Source organism: Myotis daubentonii, chromosome 3, assembly GCF_963259705.1.
Source record: "Myotis daubentonii chromosome 3, mMyoDau2.1, whole genome shotgun sequence".
Taxonomy (NCBI): Eukaryota; Metazoa; Chordata; class Mammalia; order Chiroptera; family Vespertilionidae; genus Myotis; species Myotis daubentonii.
Genome location: NC_081842.1, coordinates 85,044,510 through 85,064,653, shown reverse-complemented (window position 1 = coordinate 85,064,653; position 20,144 = coordinate 85,044,510). Strand labels below are relative to the sequence as shown.

Sequence of the window (20,144 nt, the reverse complement as noted above, 5' to 3'; positions counted from 1 at the left end):
ATTTTAGATGTTTAAAATAGGGCAGAGTTTTAATTTAGCTTTCATAGGATCTTGCAGAAATTCTTATTTTTGATAGATTAAAATAATGAAATTCACATAATTTTGATTTTTTCTATTCGTTATTAAACAGCAGCTATTTCACTTCAGTATTTACATTTCTCTTATATAAATAAGAAATCAGTATTTATACTTATTAAAATAACCTATTTTTGCCCAGCTGGTGTAGCTCAAGGATTGAGCATTGACCTATGAACCAGGAGGTCACAGTTTGTTTCCTACTCATAGCACATGTCCGGTTGCTGAGTGCAGACTCAATCCCCGGTAGGGGGCATATAGGAGGGAGCTGATCAATGATCCTCTCTCATCATTGATGCTTCTATCCCTTTCCTTCTCACTTTCTCTCTCTGAAATCAATTAATAAAATAAAATAAAATAAAATAAAATAAAATAATAGCCTATTATAGAGATATAGCAATATCCACATATTCAAATAATCTTAAATATTTAACATTTTCAAATAATGATTTTCTAATTATATGTCCCATGAATTTACAAGGTAATGTCTGCACTGAAGTGCATTTTGCATTACTCTTTTTGATCACTTGGGTTTCCTCAGGTTAGTTAGCATATTGTTAAATGAGCAATTTTGCACATTTTAAAAGCTGAATCGACTCACCTAATTGTATTACTTTTGTTTTAGGAATACGAATGTATAATTTTTATTCTTCTCTGTGACTATTTTACATTAAAAAATTGGAAACAATTAGACAATCCATTACAATACCATCTGTTGTGCATCATAGTCATGTTTTATTGAGGCTCACTGACAAAAATTAACTGAAACTGACTGACAGGTTGTGCTTTGATAAAGTATCAAGTTAAAAATGGAAAATTACCTGAAATAAAGTTATATAAAGCAAATCATATCATTTACACACATCTATTTCTCTTCCCACCATGTTAGTATTTTTTTTTATCTAGTTAAATTTGATTGTGGTGATTATTATAACAGTTTGTGAAGATTTTTAAAAATATATAAATATTTATGAGTTAAGCAAAAGAAATATTCAGGATATTATTTTTTAAATTGTTTATTTTTTATATAATTTACTTGGAATAATTATGTCTGTTATATCTTACAAATAAGATGTAGAGAAAACAGCTGGGTTTTCTCTATCAATTAAATCAATTTATATTTACTAACCTTTTTTCTTTCAAGTTAGAGGACTTACCTCTGTAATCAAATATTCTAAACATGAATATATAATGTTATATATTGTATACTTCATAAATTCTTTAAATTCAAAAATAAAAATATGAAAATATACTTATAAGGAATCAGTAGCTAAATTTCTGTTTTTTCAGCAAGAGGACAAATTAGAGCAGGCTACTCAAATACAGAAATGAACAAAAGTCAGATGGAAATATAAGGATCTGAAAACAAAATACTATAAAAATGTTTGAGGAAGCTGTAAGGAGACAGAAGATTCTTTTTGTCTTCCCCTTTTCTCTCTTTTGTGTTTTAAATTAGGAATGTTATATAATTGTATGCCTCTTCTTCTTGATATTTTGGTTTATTTTTTTTAATTTTGTTTTTTATTGTAAAAATGGATAACAAAATTTATTATCTTAACCATTTCTAAGTGGTACAGCTCAGTAATATTAACTATATTCACATTGTTATACAATCACTCCCAGAACTTTTTCAACTTGTAAAACTGAAACTCTATGCCCATTAAACCCCAACTCCTAGTAATCACCATTCTACTTTCTATCTCTATGAATTTGATTACTCTTGATCCTTCATTTAAATGCAATTATACAGTGTTTGTCTTTTGTGACTGGTTTATTTCACTTAGCATAATGTCCTAAAGGTTCCCCATGTTGTAACATGTCAGAATTTCCTTCCTTTTAAGGTTGTTTTATATTCTGTGTGTGTGTGTGTGTGTGTGTGTGTGTCACATCTTATATAACCATTCATTTGTCAAAGAATACTTGGTTTGCTTTTACCTCTTAGATATTATAAATAGTGATGCTATGAACTTAAATGTGCAAATATCTCTTTGGGATTCTGCTTTCAATACTTGTGGATGTATCCCCAGAAATAGAATTGCTGGATTAGATTGTAATTCTATTTTTAACATTTGAGGAACTGACATAATATTTTCCATAGCAGCTGTACATTTTACATTCCAACCAACAACTCACAAGAGTTCCAATTTCTGAACAGCCTTGTCAGCACTTATTATTTTTTGTTTTTTTTGTGTGTGTTTATTTTATTTTTATAAAACGAAGTTATCATTTTCCAAGTGATTATAATGTTAAACATCTTTTCATAAGTTTTTTTTGGCCATTTGGATGTCATCTTTGACAATGAGGTACCATCTCACACCTGTCAGAATGGCTATCGACAACAAATGAACAAATGACAATTGCTGGAGAGGATGCGTAGAAAAAGGAACCCTTGTGCACTGCTGGTGGGAATGTAGACTCGTGCAACCACTGTGGAGAACAGTAATGAAACTGCCATTTGACCCCGTTATCCCACTTCTAGAACTATATCGGAAGAAATCTGAAACACCAATCATGAAGAATATCCTATGTTCATAGAAGCACAACTTACAATAGCTAAAATCTGGAAATAGCCAAAGTGCCCATGAATAGGTGAGTGCATAAAAAAGCTGTTGTACATTTATACCATGGAATATTAGACACCAGTAAAACTGAAGCATCTGTTAGCCTTTGAGAAAGCGTGGAGGGACCAGGAGAATATTTTGCTAAGCAAAATAAGCCAGTCAGAGAAAGAAAAGTATTGCATGATCTCATATGTGGAATCTAATGAACAAAATAAACTGATGAATAAAATTGATCCAGAGACACAGAAGCATGGAACAGACTTTGGAATTTTGAGGGAAGGTAAGGGTGGGTGTGTCTGTGGGAAGAAATCAACCAAAGAACTTGTATGCACATATGCATAACCCATGGACTCAGACAGTAGTGTGATGAAAGCCTCCAGTAGGGGGCACGGGCAAGCTAGAAGGGGTCAATGGGGAGAAAGGGGGACTTATTCAATAACTTTCAACAATAAAGATTTTTAAAAATAAAAAATATATTTTAAAATATCTTTTACATTTACATAATGAAATACCACTCAGTCATATAAACGAAGAAAATCTTTTGTGACAGTATGGATGGATCTAGACATTATGCTAAGTGAAAAAAGTCCATTAGAAAAAGACAGTGCTATATGATCTCCCTTATATGTGGAATCTAATCTACAAAATAATTTAACAAACCAAAAAGAACAGAAGAATACATAACATAGAACACACTGACAGCTGTCAGTGGGGAGGGCGGTAAGGGGATTGTGTAAAAAAGGAGGTGAACTGATTAAGCAAATATATACTAGGTGTACCAGTTAATAATGCAGATTTTTTTCAATAGATGTAGTTACACATATGTTGATATATATGCGATTTGATATGCATGCTATTTTGTTGTATTGACAGCAAGCTTCAAAACGTCATATGTCAAATTTGCTGAAGGTGTTAACATTATAGATATTTGTATGCTTAAAAATGTTGAAATTTGTGCCAAAAAAAGAGCATTTGCAGGAAGTTTTAATTCATTTATTTTGAAAAAAGTTATCATATACTTCAGGAAGCTTATGGTGAATGCTGGCTTAAATGCTTTAAAAGTGATGATTTCGATGTGAAAGACAAAGAACATCCAGGTCAACTGAAAAACTGTTAAGACCAACAATTACAAGTATTATTGGATAAAGATGAGTGTCAAATTCAAAAACAACTTGCAGAAAGATTAAACGTTGCTCAGCAAACAATTTCTGTTAATTTACAAGCAATGGGAAAGATTTTAAAGAAAGAAAAATGGGTGCCATGTCAACTGAAGGAAAGACAAATGAAAACCTGAAAAGTCATCAATAAAAATGTTGCTTCAATGGCACAAAAGTCTTTTTTGCATCGAATTGTGACTGGAGATGAAAAGTGGATTAATTTTGAGAATCCCAAATGCACAAAATCATGGGTTGATCGAGGTCAACCATCAACATCGACCACAAGGCCAAATCGCTTCGGAAAGGAAAGAAGACAATGCTCTGTGTTTGGTGGGATCAGGAAGGTGTGGTGTATTATGAGCTTCTAAAACCAGGTGAAACCATTGATACCGATTGCTACCAACAACAAATAATCAATTTGAACCATACTTTGATCATGAAATGACCAGAATGGGCCAGAAGACACAGCAAAGTAATTTTGCTTCATGATAATGCACTGTCACATACTTCAAAACCAGTTAAAGACACATTAAAAGATCTTGCCTGGGAAGTATTATCCCATCCCCTGTATTCACCAGACCTTGCTCCTTCAGATTACCACTTGTTCTGATCGATGTCACACACACTTTTTGAGCAGCACTTCAAAACATATGAAGAAGTGGAAATTCAGTCTCTGAATGGTTTGCCTCAAAACAAGAAAAGTTCTATTGGGATGGTATCTATAAATTATCTGAAATATGGGAGTGATGTGTAGCTAGCAATGGACATTACTTCCAATAAAGCACTTTTGATGTTTCACTTGAAATTATCATGTCTTCCTTGATTACAAAAACCGCCCTTATTAACCGGTATACCTAGTGCAGTGGTTGGCAAACTGCAGCTCAGCAAGCCGGGGCTCGTACCACATGCTGCTCTTTGGCCCCATGTGTGTGGTTCTTCCACAAAATACCAACTTCTGCGCATGGGCCACCAAGTTTCAATTGCAGTGTACATGCACGCCCGAATTGATGAATCGTTTGACTTTTAGGAATGAAAAATAGCAAACTCTAAGTCATTCTCTCTGTAAGAGAACACCTCCAAAACACTGCTATTCTAAGAATAAATAAAAATCATACAATATAAAAATTACTATGAATTTAAAAGAAAGGCACACCACAGTAATATGGGAGAATGATTTGAAGGGACTCAATTTTCTGCTTGTAGAAAATTAAAGCTACCATTACAACATGAAACATAATTTTAGATACTTTAATCACTCTCTGGTAGCTGCTGTAGAAAATACTAGACTTTAAAAAAAAGTATTTTGGAGTATAATTAATGATATATATATATATATATATATATATATACATTTTTACACAAATAAAAAACTTGACATATACAGATATTATAAATATTTGCTATCAGATAGATAATAAGAATAAATAGTAAATTCCAAAAAAAAATTGGTACCATGTAAGAAATTTTATTCCCTTTTCCCATTTAACAATATTCTTAGTGAAACAGATAAATACATATTACTTTGTAATTGCATGCTATGCTCTAATACATTCTATCTTAACAAAGACCACTTTCATAGAAATGTGAGGAGTGAATGCAAGGGAGGTGTGTTACAATCTGTATAACCAGAATTGTGTATGCAGAATTGTGTATGCAGAATTCTCAATGCAAAACTCTTTTCATTAAGCATGAATTTATGACTGGTCTATGTTCGAGGTGTAATAAAGTTGAAGAGTGTGTAAGGCAGTATCTGGGATGGTCTTGTCTGCTTTCTTCTCCTGCAGAAAAGTGGAAAATGGTATTAAAAGGAATTATCTGCTAATATTGCTGGTATGGTTTAGAGATGACGGTGGTAGAAATGCATGCAAGATTGGGCACAATGTCTACTTAATGTACTTTCTAATTAGTCAAGTATACATACTGACTATATGCATATCCCTTATTTATTCAATATAAATCAGTAAAATATAATATGTTACCCTTTCTCAGTTATATAATTTCAACTATTACAATGGAAGGATGATCATATTGAAGCTAATTTGCATCAATTAAGGAGCATTAGGCCACAAACAATAGTAAGGGGCTTAGGCTAATTGAGGAAAAAAGTCAAGAACTTATTGAAAAGTTAGTGGCAGGTTAAAACAGCCTGGTCTTTCAAAATAGAGGAATTGTTAAAACAGCCTGGTCTTTCAAAATAGAGGAATTGTTAAAACAGCCTGGTCTTTCAAAATAGAGGAATTGTTAAAACAGCCCGGTCTTTCAAAAGAGAGGAATTGAAGCAAGTCTAGCGGTGGAAAAACCTTAATTGGAGTTGCAGACAAAAGATAACTAACCACCACCATGACCATCACCCCACAATTTCTGTCTCCTCTGTTTTAATTTTCCAAGTTATCGGTACAGATTGGTCAAGCATGGATGGATGTTTACCCCTAGGTGCATTGATTCAAGGCAGGTAGACAAGTAATGACTTGACTGGTCTGACTGACATGCTAACATATTTGGCCAGAAAATAAAGCCTCTTTTCAAAGGAAGAAGAAAAAAATACTAGTAAGATGGAACCAAAAGCAACTATAATCTATATCTTAGCTTCTTTGAACTTGTAGACAGACAGGTGCGTATGCAGTTCTTATACATGCATTTGCAGAGAGAAAGATGGAGCACAAACTGAACAGTTTCAAGATAATACATGTATATACAGTTGTGCAAAATGCCACAGTGCAGTTTTAAGCTTTAATAATTTCAGAAGAATAGATGCTACAAATTATAAAGATCATCATGTAAAATGGGAACTATTTGAATTTCCCGTCTCCTGTATAGTTTTGTGAATGTTATATAACTCATTTAACTTTATTTTTTGTTTGTTTCTGAGCCTCTGTAGAAACACAAAAATTAAAAATGATCTTTGAAAATGTGTAAAGTTAAACAAGCATAAAAACCTACAAATAATTAAACATGCAAATTGTGTTTTTCACAAATTGGTAGCTTTTACCCCTCTAAAGTTATTAAGCATAAATACTCACTGTGACATTTTGGATATATATATATATATATATATATATATATATATATATATATATATATATTCATATCAGAATATTTTGAAAGTGCTCATTTTGTGCTCCATCCTTCCCCATAGATATGTATGCATAAGAAGTGTATATGCACCTGTGTGCCCACAGTACATAGAAAGTAAGGGGTGGGTTATAGTTGCTTTTGATTCCATTCCTGCAATACCTTATTTTCCCTCAATAATATCTATCTTCCAGGCAAATAATCATGCAAGTGAATATATGATAGGGAGATGTTGGAAAGAGGTATATCTTCATTTAAAGAAAGGAATTTAGAAAAATATGTAAAATGGTTTAAAAAGACCAATTTCATGGAAATGCAGGAGTCAGTGCAGGGAGGGGTACTAGAATCTGTACTATTAAATCCTGTAGTGTCGACACTCTTGCATCAAGCATGTTTATGGATGGTATGTGTGTGAGTATAATAAAAGAGCTAGGAGAGAGGGTAAGGCAGTAACTGGGATGGTGTGTTCTGCCTTCTGGTCCCTCGGTCTTAGCATTAAAAGGGCTGTCTGCCCAGGTGGGTGGTGTGGTCGCAGAGATGGTGGTGCTAGAAATGGAAAATAGGTTGGATACTGTGTCTGTTGAAGGGAATGAAGCCTCCTCGGTGGAGTCTAACCTGCTTCCCTTCCTCTCTTTTAGGGGCTGAAAAACAGTCTGTTTAGTTCTTCAAGTTGGTCTTCATGTCAAAATGCTTTTCCTCCTGGCACCTTCATGTTGCTTTCATAAGTTTCTTGTTCTTCCTCTTAAGCCTTTTGTATTTCATATGAGCCATGGCGCGATGAAACACATGGCAGCTGAAGCCCTCCCTGACGCCGTTCTCCACATGCTCCTGAAGGAGCTCCAAGGTAGGGAATACGTGGCAGCAAGCCATGCACCTGAACCCGCTCTCCAGGGCCTTCCGCAATGAGACCCTGCGATGCACCACCTGAGTTGGAGGTTTTGTGGGACAGTCAGCCTTCTCCCTCTTCTCTTGGGCTCGACTGTCTACGCTGGGCTCAGGGTCAATTAGGAGATTCTTCCCAGGCGTGTGAGAGAGGGGGACATTTTTATGGACCTCTTCAATATAGGTCATTTCTTCTATTTTGGTCTTTTTTGAGGGAGGCTCCCATCCTTCCTCTGTCTGGCACAAGACAGCCACACCCCTTTTCATTTGTACATGCGTATAGTAAATTTTCATGACCCTTAGATCTGTCCCATGTACTGAGGACATAAAGGGCTCCTTATTACTAGCTGAAGGTGAAGAACTATAGGTATATGAATAGTCAGAGGAACTCTTTGTTTCCACCAAGTCCTTGGGTACAGGTCTCTCCTTGATTCCTAGGAAAGAAAATTTAAAACATAAAAAAATTTAGAATGGTTTGTGTGACAGCTGTAGGAGGTATGATGGCCATGATTTACGGGAGCAGGTGAAGTAACATACATCTGTATGTGATATTTCAGAATTCTGTGTGTTAGTGTGTTTTATCCGAGGTATTTACATGGTTATATATATGTGGGAACGAGGATGTAGGATTATATCTATGTACTTGTGGAGTTGTATTATATTCTGGGACATATCTGGGAATGTTTTTTGATGTTGCTTAAAGGCAACGGCTAATGAGTGTGTGCATGTTTGTTATGTGTTATGACAGCACATGTGAGTAGTGCAGGAATGGTACCGGGTATCACTATGAGATTGTGAGACTGAGAATGTTAGTGAAGGTGTATTTGAGTTCTCAGAATGTTCAGCTCATGAAGGTCTGAAAGGCCGGTGGCTGAAGTGCTATATGGTTAGAGACACAGCAGATGAAAATTCAATTCCTTTAGGACATGAAAGTCTTCTAGAGTTTGATGTAAACATGTTATCTGTGTGATGGGGATGTGAATTATTTATGGAATTAGTGTGTACATGGGTGAGTTTGAAAATGATTGTATGAAGAAATGAAGGTAAGAGTATACCTAGGTAATGCTATTAGAGATGGTGGATAAAGACCTATGTATTTGAGAGAACAAATGAAAAGAATGAGAAATGGGGCAGTTCTATATAATAAAGAAGTCATATGCAAATGGTCATTACACCCTCGGACCCTCATGCCCTCACCCCCTCTAAGCCAGGCTGGGGTACCTGAGGACAGGCCAAGGGACATGAGACTACACCCCCCGCCTGAGTACCAGGTCGGGGGACCTGAGGCTGTACCTCCTGCCCTGCGGGGCTTGATGGGGTTGGGGCCAGCCAGCTCAGGGTCTCGCATTATTTCAAGACTCTCATGGGTAAGTGGGGACTTTACTCTGGGTCTCTCAGCATGCCCCAGGCTCTGACAGGAGGGAGATTTTCATATACATTTTACTAATTTTCTGTCATATCTGACACTTCCATTATAGAGAAAGAGCAAATAGCAATGTAAAAATATTTCCTCTAATTAATTCCCCTTTAATTTGCAGGAATTTCTTGCACTGCACAACTAGTAGCTTATATGAAGGAGTACAGATGTATGAGTGTGCAAGGATCTGAGTTTGTACTCATTGAGGGGAAGGTTCTGAGTTAACTCCCATAGACATGTCAGCACTGCCCACGACCACAACCACAGAAGTCCCACTGCTGCTATATTGGAAATTTGTGCTGAGGGGCCTTGCCCTGTTCTGGAAGGCACACTCCCTACTGGTCCCTCTGCAGAAGTTTTAGTACTAGTCATCTGCCTGAGCCCTTTCCAGGTTTTGAGGGGAAATTGAAATAAGTAGAGAGTAGGCAGAGCAGCTGAGCTGCATCTCTTGACCAAACACAAGTCCCACCTTTGTTTATTCCTTACCCTCTTCATTAAGACGGGGAAGCTTTGATGGTGAGGAAACACAGGTGAAATATTCAGAGGAGGATGCATTTTCTCCTGCTGCCTGATTATAGCCTGGGGCCTCGATGAATGACTGAGTCTGAGGCACATCCCCTTGAATGTTGCCAGGTCCTGGGCAATGGAATACAAAAGAACATTGAGATGAGGCATTTTTGTGGGGTCTGTGCCAATTAAAAGACTACATGTTGTGCAGGCATTATATGTCGAGCATCAGCACTTCACATGGCAATTACTCTCACAAAAATTAAGGAGACTTTCCCATTTAAATTTCATTTACTCCAAACTACTATAAGTAAACACATTAAATGGTGTGTTTGGTGGATGTCAGTGGGAGTGGGTGTCTTGTACGTGATTTTTCTGGTGATCTATATGGATCATCAAACACTCAAAACCATGTTTAAAGGACAGTATGTAGGAACTAGACATGGATATCAACTCTATTTTCTCATCAAAAATTGTACCAATAGGGGATATATAGTACAAGTTTTAAGAAGCATTCCGCATGCATAGGTATCTATATTGAGATATAAATAGAGAGATGTAAAGAGATAAATATTTATTTTTGAAGAAATTAACTGTTAATTGTTATTATGTCACTGTTCCTGTTTCATTGATAACGAAGACCAATGCTCATTATTTAACTGTTTAAAATTATCATCATGTCTCATAAATTTGTCTGGTAAATGTAGTATTCCCATTTTTAGCAGTATTATATAGTGAGTGTAACATGCTTGGTGTTTAAGTTCATAATTTGTTGGTTAAAGCTGGGTTAAATAAACGTATTAAAAAAAGAAGAAAAGTAAAAATAAACAAATAAAAATAAATAAAAAAGGGTTAAAATTTAATAATGTATGATTGATTTGTTGTTTGAAAATCTGGATATAGGATGGGTTCTTTCTGAATGAGCATGGTATGTATGCTTTGTGCCTGTGTGTTACTTCAACACATATTTATGTGTGTAGATTGCTTTCCTATTGCTACGCATCTGTCTGCATGTTTAATACATCAAGCAGTTTAGGTATGGTATGTTATTACTGAGAATATTCTCTGTAATATTGGTGGAATTAATGAATTTGCAAAGTATATGGAAATAACTAAAGAATGTGAGGATGTGAAAACCAAGTTGTATAAGAGAAAGAATCCTGGGCTTTGAGAAAGATGTCAGAGAGTGCAGAGAAGAGTGTGTAAGTGCACTGTGCAGTAACATGAGATTGCGTTAGAAAACAAATTGTGAAAAATTGAGTTTTGGAGGGATTAAGACTGAATATGCAAGCTAAAGCCTAGCAGTCTAACCCTTAAGCATTAAGCAAACAGAAATGTAATGTTCAGAACATCAACTTTTTAAGTAATCCCAAATTCAAAGCAACCCAAATACTCAGAAAAGTATAATCAATACAGAAATTATATTTATGCATGGTATACAGAATGAACAGACTAACATCACATGCAACGTGAATAAATCACACAAATATAAGGATGAGAAAAAGGAACCAGATACAAAGTATATATTGTGCCCTTCTATTTACATGAAATTTGAAAACAGAAATACTCATCTGATGTGTTAGAAGTCAGAGAAATTATAACTCCTTGTATGGTACAGGCAAAATCAGATCATAGAGAATGCAGATGCATGTGGAAGACTATAAGGAAATGAATGATGGGGAGAGTGACTGCAGATGCAACTGATAAGGGATGACTGCGAATGTAACACTTTGCCAATGAAAATATACGGATGTGGAGGGATCTTCAACTGGGTGTATCTGTGCTCTACATCAAGCTCAGTCTTGAGTATCCTACCACTTGTGTCTGTTTTAAGTTATTAGAGCTTCACATTTTCACTGTAATATAACATGCCCTTGTCTGACTCATAGGAACATACTCTTCCATTTTTCTCTGATAAAACTCTCATCCCTTTAGGTCCTCTCCTATTATTTCCTCAAATGCTGTTCTGCACTATCTCCTTGCACGCGCTCTAGTCCTTTTCAGTGTTTTCCCGTGGAATGCATTACTTCCACTGCTGATCACATTGAAGATGATGCAGAAGTGTTTGAGTTTTTGTTCTGAGAGGCCTTTTGTTGACTAATGGACAGAACCACTCAGCTCAACTCTGGGCTCTGTCTACATCCCCACCCCTTTTGTGTACTATTCAATAGTCCCTCCCTACCAGCACCAGTTAGCCCATCTTTACAAGAGATGGAGAATAAATTTTCTGAAGAAGAGGCCTTCCATGCTTTCTGGCCTTGAGTTAGGGCCACTGTCTTATGTCTGTGCTGCAAAGTATCTTCTTTTAAAATCAAAATTGCTGAGAAATTAAACAAAAATAATAGAGATGCTGCCCATGCTTGTTATCTGTGCATTTTTCTGTCTATTAAACAAACAATAAGAGTCTGCTATGTGAGATGTTCAGTGAACACACAGCCCCCTATTCATGGAATGTGTAAAATGGTTCCCATGAAAATATTAAATGCACAGAAATAGGCATTGTGTCAGTATGTGTCATGGGTGACTGGGTTTGCACAAAGGTTATTTTTAAATGGAACAGAGACTGCTGTCTCCTCTCTACCTGGACATACAACTATGTTGAGTTATCAGTTTTCCTTGCAGGTTCTCATTATGAAATGACATTCGTACAATGAAAATTGAATGGAAATTACATGTGCCACTAACAGGCATCGCATACTAACCTCCTACGTGCCCCTCCATGATCTTCCGTTTCCGCCCTGACTGGGACACAGGCATATTAAGGGCTGCAAGATAGGAAACATTTTGTTGTAATTGATGGAATCCTAGGAAAGAAAGTTGCAAACATAAGAAAACTAGAATGTGTGTGTATTGGGGGAGCGGGGGGCTGTGGGAAGTAAGATGGCCATGCCCTCTGTGAGCATGTAGAGTGAGAGTACCTCTGTGTGTGATATTTCAGAATTCTGTGTGTGGTATGCCTCACTTGAGGTATTTACATGGTGTAACTATGTGTCAGGTATGCTTTATTTGAAGTATTTACGTGGCATAATTATGAGGATATAGTATTGTATGTATGTTTGTGTGAGTTTATTGGACATTCTGAGATATATCCCATGAGTGATTTTGACGTTGATAAAAGGGAATGGTAAAAGTCTTGGTGGCTGAAGTGGCTTGTGGATTAGAAAGAGAGCGGATCAAAGTTCACTTCCTTTAAGACACATGAATTCTCAAGTGTTTGACCTAGAATGAGGTATTTAAAACAGATTATCTGTGTTATTGCATGTAAGTTATTTTTAGATTTAGTGTGGAATTGGGTGAAGGAATCAAGGTAAGAGTGTACCTAGGTAATGCCACTAGAGAATGGGAAGACAAGTGTGGAATGAAGTCCTGTGTATTTAAGAGAAGAAGTTAAAAGAAGAAATAGGGACTTACCTGGTATGTAGGAGTACAGATGTGTGAGTGTGTGAGGAGAATATCAGTTTGTGCTCACCTGAGGGGCAGGTTCTGAGTAAACTTTCAAACACATATCAGCACTGTCCACTACCTCAGCCACAGCGGTACCAGTGCTGTTATGCTGGAAATGTGTGCTGAGCGGCCTTGCCCTGTCCTTGTAGGCACACTGCCTACTTGTCCCTCTGCAGAAGCCATAGTACTAGTCTGTCTGCCCTCAATCCCTTTCCTGTTTTTGATGGGAAAGTGAAATTAGTAGAGACTGGGCTGAGTAGCTCAGCTGCATCTCTTGACCAAGCTCAGATCCCACCTTTGTGCATTCCTTACCATCCTCCTCATGATGGGCAAGCTTGTATGGTGAAGACACACAGGTGAAATATTCAGAGGAGGATGTATTTTCTCCTGCTGCCTGACTACAGCCTGGGGCCTCCACAAACGACTGAGGCGCATCCTGTTGGGCTTTGCAGGGGCCTGGAATAAAAAAGAACATTGAGATGTGGCGTTTTGTGGGGTCTGTGCCATTTCAAAAATTACCTGTTCGGGTGGACATTACATGTCAGGCATTATTACCACAGATGATAATTGTTTTCATAAAAATTAAGATGGCTTTCCCATATAAAATGTCATTTACTCTAAAGTCTAAATAAACACTTACTAAAACTGTGTTTGGTGGATGCCACTGGGATTGGGTATCTTGTATGTGATATTTCTGGTGATGTGTATGGATTATCATATACTCAGAAGTGTGCCTGGAAAACAGTATGCATGAACTAACATGTGGATATAAACTCAATTTTCTCATGAAAAATTGCACAATTAAGGAATATGCGGTGGGAGTTTTATGAAGCATTCTGCATGTATATCTATTTATATTGATATCTATATTGAACTACATATATAGAGAGATGTGAAAAGATAATTTTTGAATGAATTAACCATTCACTGTTCTCATGTCACTGTTTCTGTTTCATTGTTCACAAAGCTCAATGCTCATTATTTTACCGTTTAAGATTATCATCATCTCTCATGAATGTTTCCGGTAAATGCATTTTTCACATTTTTAGCAGCATGGTACAGTGAACATAATGTGATTGGTGTTTAGTTCATAATGTGTTGGTTAAAACTGGGTTAAGATTTTATACTGTGATTGATTTGTTGTTTGCAAATGTGAATATGGGATAAGTTTTGTGTGACGTGGATGGTATATGTGTTTTGTATCTGTATGTTAGTTAAGCACATATATGTGTGTACATTACTTTTCCTCTACTGATGGATTTTTGTGTGTGTTTTACATACCATGTTGTTTAGATATGGAGTGTTATTACTGAGAATATTATCTTTGAAGTTAGTTGAATTTTTGTACTTGCAAAAATGTGAGGAAATAATTAAAGAATTTGAGGATGCGAAAACCAAGTTGTATAAGAGAAAGAATCCTGGGCTTTGAAAAAATGGCAGAGAGTGCAGAGAAGAGTGTGTAAATTAGGTGTGCAGTAACATGAGATTGCATTAGAAAGCAAATGGTGAAAAACTGAGTTCTGAAAGGGCTAATATAGAATAAGCAAGCTAAGGCCTAGCAGTCTAAATGTTAAGTATCCACCAGAGAGAAATGTCTATATTGAAAAGTACGTGTAATATAATGCCCAAAACATCACCTTTTCAAGTAATTCAGATGGAAAGCACCCAACTGCTCAGAAAAGTATGATGAATAAAGAAATTACATTCCCGCAATGGTATACATTGAGTGAACAAACTGAAGTCACATGCAGCATGAATAAATTATACAAATACAATGATGAGAGAAAGATACCAGACACAAAGCATATATTGTGCCCTTCAGTTTCCATAAAATTTAAAAACAAGGATACTCATCTAGTGTGTTAGGAGTCAGAGACATTTCATCTTTTTGTGGTACAGACAAAATGGAGCATGGAGAATTTAGATGCCTTGTGGAAGACTATAAGGAAATGAATGATAGGCAAGTGAGTGCAAATGGGTCTGATAAGGGATGACTGTGAATGTAAAATATTGGTTATGAACATATATGAATATGATGGGGTCTTCAACTTGTGTATGTCTGTACTCTATCTCAAGTCAGTTCTTGAGTATCCTACCACTTTTGTTCTGTTTTGAATTATTAGTGCTTTCACACATTCCTGGTAATATAACATGCCATTTTCCAGGTCACAGGAACATCTTCTTTCATGTTTCTCTGGTAAACCTCTAATTCACTTAGTCCCTCTCCTATTATTTCCTCAAACAGAATACTGTTCTCCACTGATCTCTTTAGGTTTGCTCCAGTTCTTGTAAGTGCTTTTCCCTTAGAATGTTTCCATTGCTGATCACATTAAAGATGATGCAGATGCTTTTTAGTTTTTTATGTAATGGTAAGTTTTTTTTCAAAACAATTCTTTATTGTTGAAAGTATTACATATATCCCACTTTTCCCCCGTAGTCCTCCCCATCCCACTCCTTGTGTCAACTAATGGGCAGCAACACGCAGCTCAGCTCTGGGTTCTGTCTAGATCCCAACCTCACTTTGCATCCTATTCAACTGTCCATCCTTACCAGCACCAGTTACCTTGTCTTTATTGTTTTTATTTTTTAAAGTCTTTTTATTTTATTTTTAAATATATTTTATTAATTTTTTTTACAGAGATGAAGGGAGAGGGATAGAGTGTTAGAAACATCGATGAGAGAAACATTGATCAGCTACCTCCTGCACACCCCCTACTGGGGATATACCCACAACCAAGATACATGCCCTTGACCAGAATTGAACTTGTGACCCTTAAGTCCACAGGCCGAAGGTCTATCCACTGAGCCAAACTTGTTAGGACAGTTAGCTTGTCTGTAAAAGAGATGCAGGATAAGTCATCTGAAGAAGAAGCTGCCCATGCTTTCCAGGCTGGAGTTAGGGCCACTGCCTTGTGTCTGTGCTGCAAATTTGCTGAGAAATTAGACATATGGAGATGTGGTCCATGTTTGTGATTTGTGTATTTATCTGTCCTTTAATCAAACAAAAAGCTTCTGCACAGCAAAAAAAAAAAAAAAAATCAACAAAATGAAGAAAGAACCCATTGTATTGGAGAATATATTTACCAATGTTACATCACCTAAAGGGATAATTTCCAAAATATATAAATAAATTATAAAACTAAAAACAGGAAGAATAAACCCCAATTTAAAAATGGCAAAAACCTGAATAGACACATTTCCAAACAAGACATACAGGTGGCCCATAACATATGAAAAAATTCTCAACATCACTAATCATCAGATAAATGCACAGAGAAATCACAATGCGTCCTGGTTGGTGTGGCTCAGTTGGTTGGATTTTGTTGTGCCCAGATTTCAAAGTTCCCAAGATCCCCAGGGAGCCAGTCAGTCCGATGCAAAAGCAAAGAGTCATCTATTTCAAACCCGGGTTTGGCTCCCCTGCCACACTCACCGATGTAACGGTAAGCTCCAGTGGCCGAGAGAGAGAGAGGCCTGATGGGACAGGGGGTTTTAAAGGGGGGGTGGAGTGAGGGCAGGAGAGGGGACTGTGGGCCCCGCCGATTGGCCAGGCGCGAGTCGGGTCATCTCTATGGCACGCACGTCCCTTGATTGTCATTGGTTAGTTTAAAGAAATCCTGGGCGTGGCCAGCAGGGGCCTGGGCTTCCGGGAAGAAGGCACTCTCCTGAGCACATGGCGGCTGCCCCAAAAATGGAGGACCCAGGGCAAGATGGAGGGCGCAGTCCTAGCCCCCCCCAGGGCGAGCTGAGCCCGGGCTCCAGGGGCCAGTCCGGTTGCTGGGGGTCCAGTAGATCGACCAGTTCCAGCCCGGGCAGGAAGTCCACGTCCTCCATCTCGTTCCCGGGGGCATCGGCGATCGCCTCCTCCTCCATCTCCTCGGGCGAGGGCACGCGCCCGCCCCGCCGCCGCTGCTGCTGCCGCGTGGGTCCGGTCCGGGGGTGGCGGGCGGGTGGCAGCCTGCGCCGGGCTCCCACCGTGGGCTGGGGAGTCGGTGCCCGAGGCCACCAGCAGCATGGTCAGGCCCCGAGACGACTTGTCCTTTCAATTTGATTCCCAGTCAGGGCACATACCCAGGTTGGGGTGTTTGATACCAATTTGGGGAGTATGCTGGTGGCAGCCTATAGAAGTTTCTCACAACACTCCTCTCTCTCTCTCTCTCTCTCTCTCTCTCTCTCTCTCTCTCTCTTTAGCTCTCTCTCTCTTCCATTATCTAAAAAAATATTATTTTTTAAATCACAAAAAATAATGAGATATGACCTCATACCTGCAAGAATAACTACCATCAACAAATCAATAAACAACAAGTGTCAGTGAGGATTTGGAAAAAGGGCAGCCTAGTGCACTGCTGGTGGGAATGCAGACTGGTGCAGCCGCTGTGGAAAACAGTATGGAGTTTCATCAAAAAATTTAAAATGCAACTGCCTTTTGACCCAACAATTTCACTTCTGGGAATATATCCTAAGAAAATTGAACCCCAATTTGAAAGAATATATGCACCCTTATGTTCACTGCAGCACTATTTACAATAGCCAAGATATAGAAACATCCAAAGTGTACATCAGGAGATAAGTTTTAAAAAAATCTGTGGTACATTTAATCAATGAAATACTATGCAGTCATAAAAAAGAAGGAAATCATACCTTTTGCAAAAGCGTGGATGGACCTGGAGATTATTGTGCTAAGTGAAATAAACCAGTCAGAGAAAGACAAATAACATATGATCTCACAGGTGGCATCTATTGAATAAAATAAACTGACAAACAAAATAGAAATTGAGGCATGGATACACAGAACAGACTAAAATATATCAGAGGAGAGGAGGGTGGAGATGGGATGAAAGAAGGTCAAAAGATTAGCCAAAGAACATATATGCATGACCCATAGACGCAGACAGCAGTGTTGTGATGGCCAGAAGAAAGGACATCAGTGTAGGCGGAGGTGCTAAAGGTGAAGGGGGGAGGGAGAATGGGAACATCTGTAATAGTGTAAACAATAAATTAAAAATAATGACATAGAACTATAAAATTATATCACAATAATACTAATTAAAAGGGTCTACTATGTGAATAGTTCAGTGAACACACACATGGGCTCAACCTTCCTGGACAGGGTAACGTGGCTTCTATGAAAAGCATTGTATGTGCAGTCAAATTTACTGTGACAATAAATACATGGGTTTGCACAAAGGCGGCTTTTTAAATGGAACAGAGTCTTCTGTCTCCTTTCTATCTGGACATACAACTATATTCTACTTATCAGCTTTTCTTGCAGGTAGTTTTGACCATGTGATTATGTTTGTACAAAGGGAATGACATGTGCCCCTTCCACACACTGTCTCACACACCTCCTATGTGCACCTCCATGGTCCTCCCTTTCCTAGCTGATGGGATGTTGATATCCTGGGGTCTATTTGAAAGCTGCATGTTGTTAATGATAACAAAGTTTACCTCAGCTCAGGCCCATAAATTATCTCATGGAAGAGACTTGTCTTGAGGCCTGCACATATGTGCTGATTTGTCATATAAGCAAGAAAAGAGATCCATTTGTATATTAGTCACTAAAGCAGTGGTTCTCAACCTTCCTAATGCCACGACCCTTTAATACAGTTCCTTATGTTGTGGTGACCCCCAATTTCATTGTTACAAATTGAACATAATTAAAGCATAGTGATTAATCACAAAAACAATATGTAATTATATATGTTTTCCGATGGTCTTAGGCGACCCCTGTGAAAGGGTCAATCAACCCCCAAAGGGTCGCGACCCACAGGTTGAGAACCGCTGCACTACAGGCTGATCTACTCTAATGAAGTAGAGATATTATGTGTTTTTGAGAGAGAAAAAATTGGAACGGGCACATAACTTATGAGCAATTATGTGAGATTAATTTCTATTTTTCTCTGACTTATTTATGTCCTGCTAGTATGTGTGTGTATGTGTGAGTAAGTTTGAATGTCTCATAGTTTATGTGTAATAACCTCTCTGAACCTGCACTAACAGTTTTTGAAAGTGGAATGAAGACAGCCTTTTCTGAAGGTCCACTGAGGATGCCGAAATCCCAAACAAGTTAGAAATGCCAGTCCTCTCTAGTTGTGAGCGGCCATTGGAACTTTGGGGTTGGCTCCAAGCTGGCACCTCCCACCACTGAACAATGGTTCTTCTGCCCAGTGGTTACTTGTTTACTTTCATCTCCATAGCAACCAAATTATTTCAATTTTCCATTTTTCCCAGGAAGAGCCAAATTATTTCTTACTTTAACCATTATTGTTAAAGAGCGTTTTGTTTGTGTTTTTGTGTGTTTGTGCATCTCATTTTTTCTTACATTTCACATAGGAGTCCCACATTTACATCTTAATAGTCTACATTTCTGAAATTATTCTCTTGTTACACAACCAGTTTTAAGTGTTCAAAGTTATTTCCTGCTTCTCCCTTTCCCTCCTCTCTCTCTGTTTCCCCTTATCTTTTCTCATTTCCTCTCTTTCTGTCTCTCTCTCTCTCTCTCTCTCTCTCTCTCTCTCTCTCTCAAACTTTCTCTCCCACTCCCCCTCCCTGCCTTCCTCTCTCCTCTTTTCCCTTCCTTCATCTTCCTCTATAGCTCTCTCCCCATCTATCTATCTCTCCCTCTCCTTCCCTTCCTCATCACAACTAGGAATTCTCTCTCCCCCTTTCTTTAGAAAACATTACCTGATTACCGTATGCCTTGTGAATATGCTTAACACATACCTCTTGACATCCTTGCAGTTTTGATGAAATACTTACTTTCCAGATGTTTCTTTTTTTCTTTATGTTTCATGGTTCAACTCTGTAAAGATTCACTCAAATCAAGTACCTTTCTCCACAAACTCTACTCTCAGAGTGTAAGTTGATGATGACAAAGAATCAAATTAAAACAAGTACAATTAATATAAACAAATTACAATTAATAACAAGTCACTTGAGAGACTTCTCCCTCACCAATCACTATTCTGACGAGTGCCTAGGACACCACCAGGACAGTTATGATGCCAAATCATTGCTATGGTTTCAGCA

At 37.7% G+C, this 20,144-nt stretch overlaps 1 protein-coding gene across 1 annotated transcript; it reads right to left on the bottom strand.

The window, feature by feature from the left end:
* Positions 1–7,573: 7,573 nt before the first annotated feature.
* On the bottom strand, positions 7,574–19,908 carry LOC132229648 (protein FAM170A-like). The gene is made up of 5 exons (XM_059686192.1): positions 19,839–19,908; positions 13,428–13,571; positions 12,374–12,475; positions 9,651–9,800; positions 7,574–8,181 (listed from the first exon to the last, which is right to left on the bottom strand). The coding sequence occupies exons 1-5, from the start codon at positions 19,906–19,908 to the stop codon at positions 7,574–7,576; spliced, it is 1,074 nt and encodes a 357-aa protein (XP_059542175.1).
* Positions 19,909–20,144: the final 236 nt, after the last annotated feature.

Bases quoted from the DNA above. Each gene is read 5' to 3' on its own strand.
- LOC132229648 (XM_059686192.1), bottom strand. From the start codon at position 19,908: ATGAAACATAAAGAAAAAAAGAAACATCTGGAAAGTAAGTATTTCATC. The intron at 9,801-12,373 runs GTTAGTATGCGA...TCCATTGCCCAG, and splicing joins CATGGAGGGGCACGTAGGAG to GACCTGGCAACATTCAAGGG. The intron at 8,182-9,650 runs GTAAGGAATAAA...TTTCTTTCCTAG, and splicing joins TCCCCGTCTTAATGAAGAGG to GAATCAAGGAGAGACCTGTA.